Source organism: Salvelinus alpinus, chromosome 11 (genome assembly GCF_045679555.1).
Source record: "Salvelinus alpinus chromosome 11, SLU_Salpinus.1, whole genome shotgun sequence".
Classification (NCBI taxonomy): domain Eukaryota; kingdom Metazoa; phylum Chordata; class Actinopteri; order Salmoniformes; family Salmonidae; genus Salvelinus; species Salvelinus alpinus.
The window spans coordinates 40,080,258-40,099,110 of record NC_092096.1 but is presented as its reverse complement, the minus strand read 5'-3'; the positions used below and the strand labels follow the sequence as shown (position 1 = coordinate 40,099,110).

At 43.4% G+C, this 18,853-nt stretch overlaps 1 protein-coding gene across 1 annotated transcript; it reads left to right on the top strand.

Annotated features, from left to right (window-relative positions):
- Window positions 1-8,491: 8,491 nt before the first annotated feature.
- LOC139534140 (interferon regulatory factor 5-like) lies at window positions 8,492-18,707 on the top strand. Its single transcript, XM_071332960.1, has 9 exons — window positions 8,492-8,877; window positions 11,722-11,955; window positions 15,573-15,759; window positions 15,951-15,976; window positions 16,124-16,151; window positions 16,297-16,758; window positions 17,301-17,690; window positions 18,058-18,179; window positions 18,281-18,707. Exons 2-9 carry the CDS (start codon window positions 11,779-11,781, stop codon window positions 18,449-18,451), a joined length of 1,563 nt encoding a protein of 520 aa, XP_071189061.1. The 5' UTR covers window positions 8,492-8,877; window positions 11,722-11,778; the 3' UTR covers window positions 18,452-18,707.
- Window positions 18,708-18,853: the final 146 nt, after the last annotated feature.

Genomic DNA, 18,853 nt, shown 5'->3' with positions numbered 1-18,853 from the left:
AGAAAGTTGCAGCTCTTTCAGAACATCAGCTATCTGGATTTGGCTGAAGGAGAAATGGGGGAGGCATGGGCAAGTTGCTGTGGGGGGTGCAGGGCTGTTGACCGGGGTAGGGGTAGCCAGGTGGAAAGCATGGCCAGCCGTAGAGAAATGCTTTTTGAAATTCTCGATTATCGTGGATTTATCGGTGGTGACAGTGTTTTCTGGCCTCAGTGCAGTGGGCAGCTGGGAGGAGGTGCTCTTATTCTCCATGGACTTTAGTCCCAGAACTTTTTGGAGTTTGTGCTACAGGATGCAAATTTCTGTTTGAAAAAGCTAGCCTTTGCTTTCCTAACTGCCTGTGTATATTGGTTCCTAACTTCCCTGAAAAGTTGCATATCGCGGGGGCTATTCGATGCTAATGCAGTACGCCACAGGATGTTTTTGTGCTGGTCAAGGGCAGACAGGTCTGGAGTGAACCAAGGGCTATATCTGTTCCTGGTTCAAATTTTTTTGAATGGGGCATGCTTATTTAAGATGGTGAGGGAAGCACTTTTAAAGAATAACCAGGCATCCTCTACTGACGGAATGAGGTCAATATCCTTCCAGGATACCCGGGCCAGGTCGATTTAGAAAGGCCTGCTCGCTGAAGTGTTTCAGGGAGCGTTTGACGGTGATGAGGAGTGGTCGTTTGACTGCAGACCCATTACGGACGGAGGCAATGATCGCTGAGATCCTGGTTGAAGACAGCAGAGGTGTATTTGGAGGGCAGGTTGGTTAGGACGATATCTATGAGGGTGCCCGTGTTTACGGATTTGGGGTAGTGCCTATCATCGGCTATGTTTTAAAAAACAAAAGTAATTAATGTAGGGATTATAAAATGTATGACTCATTAGGCTCAGACCTGAATTTTCATGTCGATCAAAGCTCTAATCAAATCCAGGCATATGCTTTAGAATGACACATCCGGTTTGGTTGGGAAATACCGGGTTACCCAGGAGAAAAGTAATTATTCTTGGGATGGAACATTTGTAAAATACAGGGAAAATATTCAACCCTAATATGTAGCTTATTCTTTAGATGTTTGGGGCTGCTGGTGAACCATGATGTGCAGGCATAATCAAAGTGACACTGGACTAGCACACTTGCCACAGTCTTTAGGGTGTCTATAGCTATAGGTTTCGATCCATTGGTGACAGATTTTCATGCAAATATTCTAAAATCAGCATTTCAGGGTTTCCTTTAGGAAAATTTGGCGCCTGTCAACATGACTGAAGAAATTTTACCGAACATCCATATGCATTCAGATCCGACTTGGCGCAGCCACCGCGCCAATAAACAAGGGATATTGGCCAAATGACAAAAGCTGAAGAACATACGCACATCCAGGTACTTTCCGCAGGTGCTGGAGTTGTAGGGAAACTCATGGAAAACAGAAAAGAAAATCCAGCACACTGCTGTTCATGCTCCCAGGTTATTTGATTTATAACGTTTCAACCCTTAGGTCTTCATCAGGCATCCATATCCCAGATGGGGATGGAAAGTCCTATATATAGGGGGAGTACTCAGTGACATCACTTCCTGAAACTGGAAGTTAAAAAAAAAATATATAACATAAGTTCACAATATTAACATTCATTGTATCAAAATATATGATCATACACAAGGAATAGTGAGGGCTGCCATCATGTCACAAGAATAAGACATTTATTGAAAGGAGCATCAAACTCATCACTGTGCACGTTCACCACTGTGAAGTTCATCATAACTTATTTCATCTGTAGCCTAATAAACTGCGTGCTTTCCCATGATGTCAATGACATTTTTTATCCGACATGTAGGCTACTTACCTGCATAAAAAGGGTGGATGGAAACCTGGTTAATGTCAAGCCATTTTGAGGATACTGGAATTATATTTTGGATGAAGGTGTGCATGCCTACAGGAGACTTTTGTAGTAGCCTAATCAGACTAAAACATTGTGACTGGTTGTGTTTATGCCACATATAAAAGGTAATACATTTTAAAAGTTAAATAAAAAAATATTTAGGCTATATTGAAGCGTTAGGTTCTAGGTTCGCAAGGATTAGCCGCTTGGATTGGAGAGGAGGCCGAGTGCGTGTTAAGCATTCCTGAATAACTGGGCCTGCTGGAAGGGAGCTTATGTGGCCACAGTATTATAGAACTACTTGGAAGAATGATGATCTGAAACAGACAATGCATTGGTGCAAAAATACAGGCAGACTGGCATGGTACTGTGGCTTTCTAGACCTTATAGGATCCAAATCGAATTAAACATTCAAATCACAGTGCTTTTGCGCCATTATTGACATCACATTTTCACTGCAACCTAGGGTAGAATTTTGTACTCACTTGAAAACAATAATGCAATTATTCAGTGCATTGTGGTGTTGTATGCTACTATAGTCTAGGTAGGATAATTGTATCGTCCCTAAACAAGATCAATGATGCATCTGGCCTGTCCACTGCCTATCAGCTATTCCTATTTGTTCGTGTCGATTCATATTGACAATTGATGCGGCTTTGAATACTTTTATATGTGGTATGATTGCTAGTTAGCCTATTGGAGATCTGGACAAACGATCCACCTACCACTATTGTCACTACGAATGGTGGATAGAGGGAAGGATAGACCGTTCGACTGGTAGACTACTGACCTGCAGTAAAAGTTAGCACAGGCTAAAGCGTAGCGCATAAGGGAAATACCAAAACACCTTGATATAGGGGAGGCGCATGCAAGCAGATGAGGAAATATGGCTAGGATGGAAGAAATGATATAGTAAAATCTACAAAAGAGCGATTGTTAACCAGAAGAAAAAACAATACCCTCCCCAAAGCAAAAAAAGTTTGACAACCCTCCTCTATCTTGGACCACCCCTCCCCCCAGTAAATTGCAATCTGTCCCCTAGTTAGCTGTACAATTGTCTAAACAAACTACATGATCAATTTAGGAGTCTCATTCACGAGTTCAACTTGCAGTTGGTCTCTGCTACTGAGCTGTAAACAGGGTCTCTGCCCAGAGTGCTGTATCACATTTGTGGAAACCAAGCACCAAGAGCGAGAGCAGAGATGCTTTGCCACAGATACACAGGCTGCATTGCAAGATGGCACTTGAAGGATAAACTGAGTTGAATAATTTGGTACACTTTTTAGATTGAGCACATCAAAGCAAAATATATATTTTGTCATGACGATATAAATGGATGGATGTGTTCTAGTCAAGTATCTCCATACCATTTATTGGCTGATTTGGCGATCTGGGGTGCAGGTAATTGACAGGAGTTTCATGATTTTTATTTCTGGGGGTAGATGCTCTCATCTGGATTGTGTTTCTCCTCCATTCTGTGGTGGGAGACATCTGCACAGAGGTAAAGCATGACTGAAGACACGTTATTGTTGAATCAGTGAATATATAATTTTTTATATTGGGACACAATTGAAGATAATACTACAGTGCATTCAGAAAGTATTCAGAACCCTTGACTTTTTCCACATTCTGTTATGTTACAGCCTTATTCTAAAATTGATCAAATTGTTTTTCCCTCAGTCTATACACACAAGCCCATAATGACAAAGCGAGAACAGGTTTTAAGAAATGTATTACAAAATTTACTTTAATATCACTTACATAACTTCAGACCCTTTACTCAGTACTTTGTTGAAGCACCTTTGGCAGTGATTACAGCCTCGAGTCTTCTTGGGTATGACGCTACAAGCTCGGCACACCTGTATTTGGGGAGTTTCTCCCATTTTTCTCTAAAGATCCTCTCAAGCTCCGTCAGGTTGGATGGGGAGCATCACAGCACAGCTATTTTCAGGTCTCTCCAGAGATGTTCGATCAGGTTCAAGTCCGGGCTCCAGCTGGGCCACCCAAGGACATTCAGAGACTTGTCCCGAAGCCAATCTTGCGTTGTCTTGGCTGTGTGCTTAGGGTCGTTGTCCTGTTGGAAGGTGAACCTTCGCCCCAGTCTGAGGACCTGAGCGCTCTGGAGCAGGTTTTCATCAAGGATCTCTCTGTACTTTGCTCTGTTCATCTTTCCCTCGATCTTGACTAGTCTCCCAGTCCCTGCCGCTGAGGAGTGGCTTCCGTCTGGCCATGGAGTGCTGTAGAGATGGTTGTCTTCTGTAAGGTCCTCCCATCTCCACAGAGGAACTCTAGAGCTCTGTCAGTGACCATTGGGTTCTTGGTCACCTCCCTGACCGACCAAGACCCTTTTCCCCAGATTGCTTAGTTTGGCCGGGTGGCCAGCTCTAGGAAGAGTCTTGGTGGTTCTAAACTTATTCCATTTAAGAATGATGAAGGCCACTGTGTTCTTGGGGACCTTCAATGCTGCAGAAATTTTTTGGTACCCTTCCCCAGATCTGTGCCTCGACACAATCCTGTCTTGGAGTTCTATGGACAATTCCTTCGACCTCATGGCTTGGTTTTTGCTCTGACATGCACTGTCAACTGTGGGACCTTATATAGACAGGTGTGTGCCTTTCCAAATCTTGTCCAATCAATTGAATTTACCATAGATGGATTCCAATCAAGTTGCAGAAACATCTCAAGTATGATCAATGGAAACAGGATGCACCTTAGCTGAATTTCGAGTCTCATAGCAAAGGGTCTTAATACTTATAAGGTATTTTTGTGTTTTATTTTGAATAAATTTGCAAAAAATGTCTAAACCCGTTTTCGCTTTGTCATTATGGGGTATTGTGTGTTGATAGCTGATTATTTTCATTTAAGGCTGTAACTTAACTAAATGTGGAAAAAGTCAAGTGGTCTGAATACTTTCGAAGGCACTGTATATTAACCTAGCACACATACACATGTGTTTTACCTGTCCTAGGTGTTCCAAACACCAGGTAAGGAGCCGGACGGGAGGATCCATCTACGATGTTCTGGACTGCTGTGTACTGTTCTAGGTTCTGCTCTAGACCCCTGTGATAGAACCTAGGGAGAGGGGGATGGGTAGAGAGAGAAAGGGAGACAAAGAGAGAGGAAGGGGGGGTTATGTATTGGGGATTTTGGATAAGGGTTAACATGTAAGGCTCAGTGGTCAAAGGTCAAAAAGGAAGTGTGGATCAGGCAGATGGGTGGTGTGCGCTCATGTGAGAGGTTGTTTTTTTGGGTGGTTTGATAGTTTGGTCTCCAGAGGGGAACAGTACGTTCCCCAGGCTGCCAGCTCTGTTGCTCTCTGCTGAAGCCTAGTGGTCAGACTGTGAACTCCACATCAAACCTCAGACCATCCCCGAAGGAGGACAGCAACCTGGAGGGGGGAGGTAGGGGGGATAGAGGGAGAGGCTGAATTCCGATTCTCAACACTTCTCCCCCGAAGTGTACTTGCCTGGCTACTCAGCAGTGGTAGTAAAAGTAAAGATACCGTAAAAATGAGTCACAGTACAGTCGTGGCCAAAAGTTTTGAGAATGACACAAATATTAATTTCCACAGTTTGCTGCTTCAGTGTCTTTATATATTTTTGTCAGATGTTACTATGGAATACTGAAGTATAATTACAAGCATTTCATAAGTGTCAAAGGCTTTTATTGACAATTACATGAAGTTGATGCAAAGAGTCAATATTTGCAGTGTTGACCCTTCTTTTTTCAAGATCTCTGCAATCCGCCCTGGCATGCTGTGCCCTGAAGCCTTCTTCACAACAATTGAACCGCTCTCCTTGAAGTTCTTGATGATCCGATAAATGGTTGATTTAGGTGCAATCTTACTATCAGCAATATCCTTGCCTGTGAAGCCCTTGTTGTGCAAAGCAATGATGACGGCATGTGTTTCCTTCACAGGTAACCATGGTTAACAGAGGAAGAACAATGATTCCAAGCACCACCCTCCTTTTGAAGCTTCCAGTCTGTTATTCAAACTCAATCAGCATGACAAAGTGATCTCCAGCCTTGTCCTCATCAACACTCACACCTGTGTTAACGAGAGAATCACTGACATGATGTCAGCTGGTCCTTTTGTGGCAGGGCTGAAATGCAGTGGAAATGTTTTTGGGGATTCAGTTAATTTGCATGCCAAAGAGGGATTTTGCAATTAATTGCAATTCATCTGATCACTCTACATAACATTCTGGAGTATATGAATTGCCATCATACAAACTGAGGCAGCAGACTTTGAAAATGTATATTTGTATCATTCTCAAAAGTTTTGGCCACGACTGTACATTACTGCACAAGATTTTGTATCAAGTTTGCCAGGAGTTTACCCAAATGTGCCAAATTGGTCAACCGATACATTTTCAAGTACATAACTATAAAGAACATACAGAAATGCTATGGTAATAAAAATTTAAGTTTACACACTCCCAGGAATGTCATACATAATGGATCATTAGCTTATACACGAACTTTCACACATCTAGATGGCAGGGCGGGGTGGGTGTGAAGCCAGAGACAGCTGTGGGGTCAAACTGTAGACCCCAGTTCCTACATTTGAACATAAAATTGGATTTTATCAAACAAACTATGCTACATTTTATCTCTGGGACCCTCAGGATTACAAATCAGAGCAAGATTACTGAATGTAAGTACATTATATACCTTCAGAGGTGAATGTATCAAACCAGTTGCCGTGATACATTTTTTGTTGTTTCACTCTCAAACAATAGCATGGTATTTTTTCACTGTAATAGCTACTGTTAATTGGACACTGCTGTTAGATTAACAAGAATTGAAGCTTTCTGCCCATATAAGACATGTCTATGTCCCAGAAAGTTGGCTGTTGTATGCAACGTCATTCTAGTCACATTAGCGCACGTTAGCAACAACCGTCCCGGTTTAGGGACACCCATCCCGTAGAGGTTTTAACCCCTTCAGAGAGGAAAGAGGGTACAACACAGTCTGCCTCCTCACTTCCTACACACACACGCACGGGTTAGAGCCTTCAGATACATACCCTCTAACAGTTCCCATCAGGAAACACTCACTCTACCACACCACACAAACACACACACACATCTCATAAGATTCTCAGTATAGACTCTTTCTATGTGGAAATGATTACCATGTGTATGTCTGTGTGTGCTCATCCATTCCTGTGTGTGTGTTATCTATAGGAAGTAGACTGGCTGGTATGTCTATGGATGTTCGTCTCCACTGAACATGTGTAGGATGTGAGGGATTGTAAGGGAGAATGAAGATTCTACACACAGCGAGTCAAATACAAAGTCAGTTTAGTTAATCTCATATTACACAGTGTCCCTGTCCCTCTCGAAAAACCGAGGGAAATATGTCATACAGGTGTACAGGTGTATTCAACTCTTAACCTATGAGGTCTAGAGCCTGCTGTTTTTCTGTTCTTCCTGATAATTCATTGCACCCACCTGGTGTCCCAGGTCTAAATCAGTCCCTGATTAGAGGGGAACAATGAAAAAATGTGGTGGAACTGGCTTCAAGGTCCAGAGTGTAGTTGATTGCTCTAATATATACAAAGCCCTACCATGCAAGGCAGGGGATGGCAGAAGTGTTGTACCTGCCTATATGTGTAGTGTCACTGTCAACGTTGCCAGCTTTAATCTCACCCAGTGGTGCAGGTGTGGTGGTGGCCATACGTGCACACCTAAAGTGCATTCGGAAAGTATTAAGGCCCTTTGACTTTTTCCACATTTTATTACAGCCTTATTCTAAAATGGATGAACTTGTTTTTTCCCCTCATCAATCTACACACAATACCCCATAATGACAAAGCAAAAACAGGTTTTAGGACATTTTAGCAAATGTATTAAAAATAAAATACTGACACATTAACATAAGTATTCAGACCCTTTGCTCAGTACTTTGTTGAAGCACCTTTGGCAGCGATTACAGCCTTGAGTCTTCTTGGGTATGACACTACAAGCTTGGCACACCTGTATTTGGGGAGTTTCTCCCATTCTTCTCGGCAAATCCTCTCAAGCTCTGTCAGGTTGGATGGGGAGTGTCACTGCACAGCTGTTTTCAGGTCTCTCCAGAGATGTAGGCATCAACATTGACAGTGGTGTAAAAATGCGTTAAAGTACTACTTTAGTCATTTTTGGGGGTATTTGTACTTTATATTTTTGAAACTAAAATACATTCCTAAAGAAAATAAAGTACTTTTTACTCCAAACATTTTCCCTGAACCCCAAAAGTAGTCGTTAAATGTTCAATTTACACACTTATCAAGAGAACATCCCTGGTCATCCCTACTGCCGCTGATCTGGCGGACTCACTAAACAAACACACATGCTTAATTTTTTTATTATGTGCTCCTGGCAATCTGTAAATACAAATAAAATTTAAAAAATGCTATTTGGTTTGCCTACAATAAGGAATTTGAAATTATTTATAATTTTACTTTTGATACTTAAGTATATTAAAACCAAATACATTTAGACTTTTACTCAATAATATTTTACTGGGTGACTTTCACTTTTACTTGGGTCCTTTTCTATAAGGTATCTTTACGTTTACTCAAGTATGACAATTGGGTACTTTTTACACCACTGAAAATAGATACATCTTACAACCACTAGGCTAGTACTAGGAGCCTATCGAAAATGAAACAATGTGTGCATATAACTTCTGTCTACTTTAGAGCACTGTCTATCAACCGGTAGGGTGGCACCACGTTTGTTCATGTTTAACCTCAAATCATGTTTGGCCGCTGTTTGTGGAAAGTTTTCTGAATAAGCCTTGGACTTTCTGACTGTCATTCTCCCACACACTCATTGAACTTGTGACGGTGTTTGGCAAGGTTTTTGTCAGTTAGCCTACCTAGTAAAAAGCTTACCTGTGGCGGCGCGCATACTCTGCCTGGCCTGTTTCTGTTTGTGGAAGGAGGGATCCCTACAGTCAGCGTACTAGAACTCTTCGATACAAGGGAGCGAAATCATTTTGTGGAGAAGACCTATCGTTAAAAAAGGTGGGTGCCGCTTAAAGTTGTACTTGTTTCCTAAAACAACTATAGTAGCCGATTGAGATTGTTTTCAGACCGATTAACTCATCTTTTGAAGATTGTGTACATACTCATGTCGGTGTCAGGCGGCCTATTTTCAGCTTTTGTCGCTTTATTTTCATTTGTTTCTCTCAACCTGCCTCTTCTGCACACCCTGAATGAAACCTAGTAAACCTATTCCTGTTTTAAAACAATGTTCACTTAAACATACTATCTATGGAGTCTAGACAATAGAATCCAGACTTGTGCAATTATTAAGTTCTTGAAACTAATGGGAAGTCCCCTTTTTATCCCCACCTTGTCTCCACCAACATTGTGGTTACTCCACAATACTAACCTAAATGACAGAGTGAAAAGAAGGAAGCTTGTACAAAATAAAAAATGATCTGAAATGTGCATCCTGTTTGCAATAAAGCACTAAAGTAAAACTGCACAAACAAAATCCATGTCCTGAATATGTTTGGGGCAATGTTTGGGGCAAATACAACACATCACTGAGTACCACTCTTCATATTTTCAAGCACGGTGGTGGCTGGATTATGTTATGGGTATGCTTGTCATCGGCAAGGCCTAGGGAGTTTTTTGGGGTGTTATAAAAAGACCAGGAATAGAGCTAAGTACAGGCAAAATCCTAGAGGAAAACCTGCTTCAGTTTGCTCTCCAACAGACAGAAACAAATGCACCTTTCAGCAGCACAATAACCTAAAACACAAGGCCAAATATACACTGGAGTTGCTTATCAAGACAACATTGAATGTTCCTGAGAGACCTAGTTACAGTTTTGACTTAAATCGGCTTAAAAATCTATGGCAAGACTTGAAAATTACTGTCTAGCAATGATCAACAACAACTTGACAGAGCTTGAAGAATGAAAAGAATGTGTGCAAATATTGTACAATCCAGGTGTGCAAAGCTCTTAGAGACGTACCCAGAAAGACTCACAGCTGTAATCGCTGCCAAAGGTGATTCTAACATGTATTGACTCGGGGGTTGAATACTTATGTATTTGGATTTTGTCTTCATAAAAAAAAAAAAAAAATGTTTGAATTTTTCTTCCACTTTGACATTACAGTATTTTTTGTAGATCGTTGAGAGAGAAAAAGACAATTAAATCCACAACAAAATGTGGAAAAAGTAAAGGGGCGTGAATAATTTCTGAAGGCACGGTACAATGTAAAGTGCTTTAAGCACCAGCAAAAAGTGCATAGGGTCCTACCGGTATAAAGGAAATTTATTATGTATTGCTGAAGTGCTTATAGTTGAATCCCATTGAGCTTTGACTCTGCCACCTGTTATTCACTCATTCCTTGTGAATTAAGTCCAACTCAATTTTCACCTCACCACCTCTGCTCACTGGGTGGGAGCCTATAGCATGACATGTTTTTCATTCACAAAGTGTTGAATGAATAACTCAAAATAAATGTGTGGTTGTGTACTGCATCACAAGACATCTCAGTTAACCCGGCGAGGGGTGTCATGCACCCCAAAATCTAAGGGGGCACAAAGTATGCAAGGATGGCTGGGGTGTGCTCCAGAGGGGGCCTAGTCCCCCCTGTCTGCAAGTTGGAGAATTTATCATTTTCAAACACCTGAAACAGCATTTTCCTGCAATCTATAGAGCCATAATTATTATTCTTAATTCTGTAAACATATATATATATATATATGCATGCATGCATGAATGATTCTGGGTAGAAGATTAAAAGGAATGTGAGTCTTATTCAATACATTTAGTTATTGCTTGCCTTTCTAAATTCTTAACAACCTTGCCAGCAGGCATGCCAGCTAAGCTAGATAGACAAGCTAGCTACTATAATTTGATTGATAGCCTGAAATAACTTATTGGAAGCTAGTTATGAGGTTGTAAAATTGGGAACCTATATGGACTATTTAAAGCCAAAAATAAACAGGACAAATCTGAGGGGGCACGTGCCCCTGTGCCCCCTATGGGCATGACGCCTCTGCACCCAGCTGTTGTTCTGTGTTACATACTCCTTAAAGTTACATTGCCTTTTTCAACTTGTGTGTGTGTGTTGGTACAAGGGCTCAGAAGGACATGTGTGGGAGCCTCGGGAAGAGGACATATTCTATCCAGATACATTAGTTTGTCTCAGCGCGTCCAGAGGAAAATGCAAGCTGGCCTTGTATTTGCCTCTGATGTGCTGCTTGAGACAGAAGTTGGTCTTTGGCTGTAAAAGAGTTACCTGCATTCCTCTGTGTTCATATGATCCTCTGTGATCTCATACAATACACTTGTGTGACAGTGGACTCTGCATCTGTGCCCGGAGGGCCTAGGCTTGTTGTCATAGTATCAAATCCAACATTTTAGGATGACAAAAGCAAATTTGGTACTGTCGTGAAATGGCGTAAAGGATTAAGGAATAGTCTACAACTGTTACATGATGTATGTTAATTCGCCAAACTCTATAATGTTGTTTTTTATTGCCTTGGAAGTGTTTTTGATCTGTATCCTTCAGCCACAGAGCACTTTTATTTTTTTCTCAGCAGATGATTTCCTAAACAGGCCTGTTGTCACTATAAATAAAAACGGAGTTGTTTACTACTCTCTCCACCCTCGTACCTCTCTTTTCCCCACCCATCCTCTCTCTCCATTTTCCCCAGCCCTCTTACTGCAAATGGTAGGGAGTATCTTCTTTCAACCCTCCCCACCTTACCCCCATTGCCTCATCACCCATCTGAACCATTACTCTCGTATCACGCTTCAAGACACTCCCTCAGTGCCCACTCTCTCCCCTACCCCCAGTGCCACATCACCCATCTTAACCATTACTTTTCCCTTCACCTTTCCAGCCTCTTCACGCACCCCCTCTGAAGCACCTTTCTCCTCCCTGTGTGGTGCTCTGCCCCATGATGAGTGCGCAGCCTCGGAGGATCCGCCTAAAGCCCTGGCTGTTAGCCCAGGTGAACAGCGGGAGGTACCCCTGCCTGCAGTGGCTCAGCCCGGACCACCGGATCTTCCAGATCCCCTGGAGACACGCCACAAGACACCTACCCACCTCTGAGGAAGAGAACACCATCTTCAAGGTGAGAGGGGGGTCCATGCTGAGAATGGCATGACAGATCTGAATACTTAAACTCTTTATGCCGTCATTTGGATATCAAACTGTAGTTAGATCAAAGTTTTGTCTTAATCTACTTTTTCTTTGATCACTACTGGCAAGTCGAGGAACAGACATTTGTCAAAAGCTAAACCATTTTCAGAAGTGTTTAATCAAAACAGCACAGACATTATTCCCTGAACTTCAAGTAGCACATTTCAACTACGTTACTAAACACAGCAAAAAAATAAATGTCCTCTCACTGTCAACTGCGTTTATTTATAGCAAACTTAACATGTGTAAATATTTGTAGGAACATAACAAGATTCAACAACTAAGACATAAACTGAACAAGATCCACAGACATGTGACTAACAGAAATTGAATAATGTGTCCCTGAACAAAGGGGGGGTCAAAATCAAAAGTAACAGTCACTATCTGGTGTGGCCACCAGCTGCATTAAGGACTGCAGTGCATCTCCTCCTCATGGACTGCACCAGATTTGCCAGTTCTTGCTGTGAGATATTACCCCACTCTTCCACCAAGGCACCTGTAAGTTCCCAGACATTTCTGGTGGGAATGGCCCTAGCCCTCACTCTCCGATCCAACAGGCCCCAGACGTGCTCAATGGGATTGAGATCTGTGCTCTTCGCTGGCCATGGCAGAACACTGACATTCCTGTCTTGCAGGAAATCACGCACAGAACAAGCAGTATGGCTTGTGGCATTGTCATGCTGGATGAGCCTACAGGAAGGGTACCACATGAGGGAGGAGGATGTCTTCCCTGTAACGCACAGCGTTGAGATTCCCTGCAATGACAACAAGCACAGTCCGATGATGCTGTGACACACCGCCCCAGACCATGACGGACCCTCCACCTCCAAATCAATCCCGCTCCAGAGTACAGACCTCGGTGTAACGCTCATTCCTTTGACGATAAACGCGAATCCGACCATCACCCCTGGTGAGACAAAACTGCGACTCGTCAGTGAAGAGCACCTTTTTGTCAGTCCTGTCTGGTCCAGCGATGGTGGGTTTGTGCCCATAGGCGACGTTGTTGCCGGTGATGTCTGGTGAGGACCTGCCTAACAACAGGTCTACAAGCCCTCAGTCCAGCCTTTCTCAGCCTATTGCGGACAATCTAAGCACTGATGGAGGGATTGTGCGTTCCTGGTGTAACTCGGGCAGTTGTTGCCATCCTGTACCTGTCCCGCAGGTGTGATGTTCGGATGTACCGATCCTGTGCAGGTGTTGTTACACGTGGTCTGCCGCTACGAGGACTATCAGCTGTCCGTCCTGTCTCCCTGTAGTGCTGTCTTAGGAGTCTCACAGTATGGACATTGCAATTTATTGCCCTGGCCACATCTGCAGTCCTCATGCCTCCTTGCAGCATGCCTAAGGCACGTTTGTGCAGATGAGCAGGGACCCTGTGCATCTTTCTTTTGGTGTTTTCAGAGTCAGTAGAAAGGCCTCTTTTTAGTGTCCTAAGTTTTCATAACTGTGACCTTAATTGCCTACCGTCTGTACGCTGTTAGTGTCTTAACGACCGTTCCACAGGTGCATGTTCATTAATTGTTTATAGTTCATTGAACAAGCATGGGAATCAGTGTTTAAACCTTTTACAATGAAGGTCTGTGAACTTATTTGGATTTTTACAAATGATCTTTGAAAGACAGGGTCCTGAAAAAGGGACGTTTCTTTTTGTTTGTCACCCACACACTTCCTTATCCCATTCAGCGGAAAATGCATCAACTGTTTTAGTGAACTGAAAGAGCCTTAGTTTCATTTCCACTGCTTCTCTAGTGTCAAACCTCTCTGGGTGTTACTGACCTCGTGTATAAGGATGTCCGCATGATATCCACTGCACCAACAGCAGTAATCGCCTACTCCCTGCCTCAGACATGCTTTTGGCTGGAGTCATTTCCTCATTAGCCATTACCCTGTTCTCCATTTACAGTGCATTTGGAAAGTATTCAGACCCCTTTTTGCACATTTTATTACATTACAGCTTTATTCTAAAATGCATAAAATAATTTTTTTCCTTATCAATCTACACCAATACCCCATAATGACAAAGCAAAACATTTTTAGACATTTTTGCAAATGTATAAAAAAATTAAAAATAAACAGAAATACCTTATTTACATTAGTATTCAGACCCTTTGCTATGAGACTCGAAATTGAGCTCCGGTGTATCCTAGGAAGTGTACCAAAAAAATTCTGCAGCACAAGAACACAGTGGCCATCATTCTTAAATGTAAGAAGTTTGGAACCCCCAAGACTCTTCCTAGAGCTGCCCGCCCGGCAAAACAGAGCAATCGGGGGAGAACGGCCTTAGTTAGAGGTGTGACCAAGAACCCGATGATCACTCTGACAGAGCTCCAGAGAGTTCCTTTGTGGAAATGGGTGAACCTTCCAGAAGGACAACCATCACTGCAGCACTCCACCAATCTGGCCTTTATGGTAGAGTGGCCAGACGGAAGCCACTCCTCAGTAAAAGGCACATGGTAGCCCACTTGGAGTTTGCCAAAAGACACCTAAAGGACTCAGACCATGAGAAACAAGATTATCTGGCCTGAATGCCAAGCGTCACATCAGGAGGAAACCTGGCACTATTCCTGTGGTGAAGCATTGTGGTGGCAGCATCATGCTGTGGGGATGTTTTTCAGCGGCAGGGACTAGGAGACTAGTCAGGATCGAGGGAAGGATGAACGGAGCAAAGTACAGAGAGATCCTTGATGAAAACCAGCACCTCAGACTGGGGTGAAGGTTCAACTTCCAACAGGACAACAACCCTAAGCACACAGCCAAGACAACGCAGGAGTGGCTTCGGGACAAGTCTCTGAATGTCCTTGAGTGGCCCATCCAGAGCCCTGACTTGAACCCGATCGAACATCTCTGGAGAGACATGAAAATGGCTGTGCAGCGACGCTCCCCATCCAACCTGACAGAGCTTGAGAGGATCTGCAAGAAGAATGGGAGAAACTCCCCAAATACAAGTGTGCCAACCTTGTAGCGTCATACCCAAGGAGACTTGAGGCTGTAATCGCTGCCAAAGGTGCTTCAAAAAAGTACTGAGTGAAGGGTCTGAATACTTATGTAAATGTAATATTTCTGCTACAATTTCTAAACACCTGTTTTTGGGTTGTCATTATGGGGTATTGTGTGTAGATTGATGAGGGGGGGAAACTATTTAGTCCATTTTAGAATAAGGCTGTAACGTAACAAAGTGTGGAAAAAGTCAAGGCGTCTGAATACTTTCAGAATGCACCCTAGTTGTGACTAATGTGGTTGGTTAATGGCAGTGCAGTAACCCAACCATGACCCCTGTAAGCTTATGAAACAACAGAGTTAAAAGCTCGGCAGTGGCCAACTTTTTACAGGCACATAATGCCGAAATTAAATTGTTTATTCATAATTTGTTCCATGGCACTTCAATTGGCACTGCTACCCTTAATAATTGCCCCTTGGGGATGAATAAAATATATTGATTTGAATTGAATTTAACCCTCACCCATTTGATTCCATCCAGATGTGACCCCTTCTCCCATTCATTAAAATGTAAACTCATTCTCCTCCTTGCCTACCCCTCTCTTCCCCCAGGCCTGGGCTCTGGAGACAGGGAAGTACCAGGAGGGTCTGGATGAGCCTGACCCTGCCAAGTGGAAGGCCAACCTGCGCTGTGCCCTCAACAAGAGCCGGGAGTTCAAACTGAAATACGACGGCACCAAGGAGACACCCGTCCAGCCCTACAAGATCTACGAGGTCTGTGACCAGCCCTGCAACGGAGGTAAGAGTGTGTGTAAGCATGCAGGCTCATTGGCAGCTTTGTAACTCCTATCGGATTGTCTGTCTGAATTTAAATTAGTTCTTTTAGAATAACTTTGTTGAACTTGTCTAACCTCAGATATTAATGTTTTGTGAAATTAATGAGATTTTCTCCCCCATGTTGATGGCATATTCCTTTTGATTTGGTTTCAGACACAGTTGATGAAGATGAGGAGGAGGTAAGGTGTAGACAATTACTTTTCCATTATTTCAGAACAATGTGTTACCACATTTTTTAGGTTGTTCTGAGATATCTCAAAACAATCTGAGAACAATACCCATATATCAGTTTTTTTTACATAAACATTAAAACGTGTCTTTTTCAGATGCCGAATATAGTTGGTCTCTCCATTGGTAAGTGTATACTGTCAATACACCTTTGCTACTGAGCCATGGGTGAATTAGGCAGAAATCACTTGAAAGGTTAACCGTTTGAAATGTGTCACTATTGAAATTATGCAATGTCTTAAGTGTGTGTTTGTCCTCCTGTCTCTCTCAGACCCCAGAATTAGTGACCCACACAGTTTTCAGGCATACCCTACTGCACATAGGATAGACGTTCCCTTCAGCTCCCCTCTCAATGACAGATATGGCACCCCCCACCACACCCCTATGTACTCCAATCCCAACGGGAGCATTACCATGGCAGCGCATCTCCCTCAGCTAACCATGGCTCCCCCGGAGTTTTCTGCCGACGTTCCATTGGTGGTGAAGTTGGAACATGGGGTCTTTGTGCACCCTGGACCCGTAGGACCCTCCAACAGCCTGGGGATGGGTGGAGGGAGCATGCAGCCTCCTGTGGTCACTGAGATGTCCCCCATGGTTCCTTCTGCTGCGTCTGTGGCTCTGGTTGCCCCTAACCCAGGTGCCGCCCCCATGGAGGCCATGTCAGGAGTCCAGAACCAGGAAGAAGGGCAGGCGGTGCCACCCTACAAATATGACCTGCTGAACAGCCTGCCATGTGAGTGGAATAGAACCTATAGGTCCATGCTGTGTTGAGAAGAATACTGCTTTATGTACAATGGCTTTACTTTGGCAGTCAGGCACTAATGCAATAGTTCCTTGCATGTTATCCAAAAAATCATTCATTGTAATTCCCCTACCATAAAAACAGGGTGTCAACTTTATTTGGTATTGCAATACATTCACTCAGAACAGTTGCCTCCAATAGCCTATAATTCATCGAATGAGTCAATCGGGCATTAGTGTAGTAGTCTGGAATACGTGCCTGTCACACCCATCAAATGGAGCACACTGCCAGCTGTCTGAAAGTGTGGGGGATGGTAAGACGGGTTCAGTAGTTAATTGGAATAGGCAAAATCGAGTTTTGCCCTTTTAATAGCTAAAGCGGTAATGTGTTATTCATTGATTCTCAACCCTTTTCAGTCTTATAACTTGGTATCAGAATACTATTGGGCATGATTAGAAAGAGCTTTATTCAATGATGACTTTTTGAAGTGCCCACAATTAATCTAACACTACATTATTTGACTCTGGTTTCAGTGACTGACCTAGACATGAAGTTCCTGTACCGGGGTCGCAAGATGGGCTCCCTGACGGTGAGTAACCACCAGGGCTGCCGGCTGTACTACGGCCACCTGGAGCCCACTCCGGAGCAGGTGGACCTGTTCGGCCCTGTCACCCTCAACCAAGTTCTCTTCCCTGGCTCGGCCGACATCCAGAACGAGAAGCAGCGGTTCTACACAGAGCACCTGCTGGATGTGATGGACCGAGGCCTGATCCTTGAGATCTGGGAGCAGGATATATACGCTATCAGGTTGTGTCAGTGCAAGGTGTATTGGTCTGGGCCGGGCATTGACGAGCAGGGGCCACCCAACCCTATGGAGAGGGAGAGGAAGTACAAAGTGTTCAGCCTCAATAACTTCCTGCACGGTGAGTCAGTCAATCTGTTTTATTGCTGGGTATTTTAGTCATCTAAGGCACAAGTTTCATAGTGTTTGAATCCCCATCTGATCCCTCAAAACATCCTATTTTTCGTTTGAGATTCAATAACAACAATGCTGGACACCGTTGCCATGATTTTTCAGTTAACTTGAGGCTCTCTGAGTTTAAATTTATCCCTGAATATTTCAGTCACATGCCCATCCATTCTGTGAGTAAGCTCTTGAGTAGACCTTATTGCTTGTACTGCTATTGTTGCACAGCCCAGGCATCCACATGGATTAGCTGTAGAACAGATATCGCATTACAGGAGATAATCTTTATTTCTCCCTCTCATGCACACACATACCAACAACAGGGCTCATCTTGTTCCAGAAGGGTGAAACTCCCACCCCACCACCGTTTGAGCTCTACTTCTGCTTCGGGGAGGACTGGCCAGACCAACGGAAACCCAAGGAGAAGAAGCTCATCGTTGTGCAGGTGAGCAGAACGAATTGACCCCATACCCTTGTTGATCATTGACAGATACAGTACACACACATGAAATGATAACAGGGACCCTCCATCCATTTCATGTCTAGGTGGTCCCAGTGGTGGCGCGGATCCTAACAGAGATGTTTTCTGGAGATATGTCCTGGTCCACAGACAGCATCCGGCTGCAGATCTCCAACCCAGACCTGAAGGACCAGACGGTGGAGCAGTTCAAGGAACTCCAGAGGCTTCTCCAGAGTCAGCATGGCCTGGGATCCTGAGTCAGGGGCCTCTTGCTGGGTCTTAAACAGGGCCTGTCCTGGATCAAGGCCTCGACAACCTTATTCAACTGCCTTTAATGTTTTGTGTGTTGGGATATTAGCCTTCTTTCAACCCTGAGCCTCCCTCAATGGAATCTTCATCCAGCCTAGAGCCCTGTATCTTGGGCAGAACTACTTCTATATCAAAACCCAGACTGCTGTATCCTCAATGTGTCTTAAATTATTTTTTTGAATTTCAATAAATACCATTGCAGTATTTTTTTTAATAGTTGTGGCAGATATTACTCCCTCAAGTGTCACTCATTTCTATCCATTTTCCTTTTGCAACACTAACTGGCTCTTTCAAGAATGGACATGGATGCTACGAAGCCATACAATGTAATGTTATTTTTAAATGAATAT

What these genes read in the sequence shown, in the direction of transcription:
- LOC139534140 (XM_071332960.1), top strand. Translation starts at nt 11,779, where the DNA reads ATGATGAGTGCGCAGCCTCGGAGGATCCGCCTAAAGCCCTGGCTGTTA. An exon ending in TGACCAGCCCTGCAACGGAG is followed by an intron (nt 15,760 to 15,950) that starts GTAAGAGTGTGT and finishes ATTTGGTTTCAG; the next exon opens with ACACAGTTGATGAAGATGAG. An exon ending in CCTCAATAACTTCCTGCACG is followed by an intron (nt 17,691 to 18,057) that starts GTGAGTCAGTCA and finishes TACCAACAACAG; the next exon opens with GGCTCATCTTGTTCCAGAAG.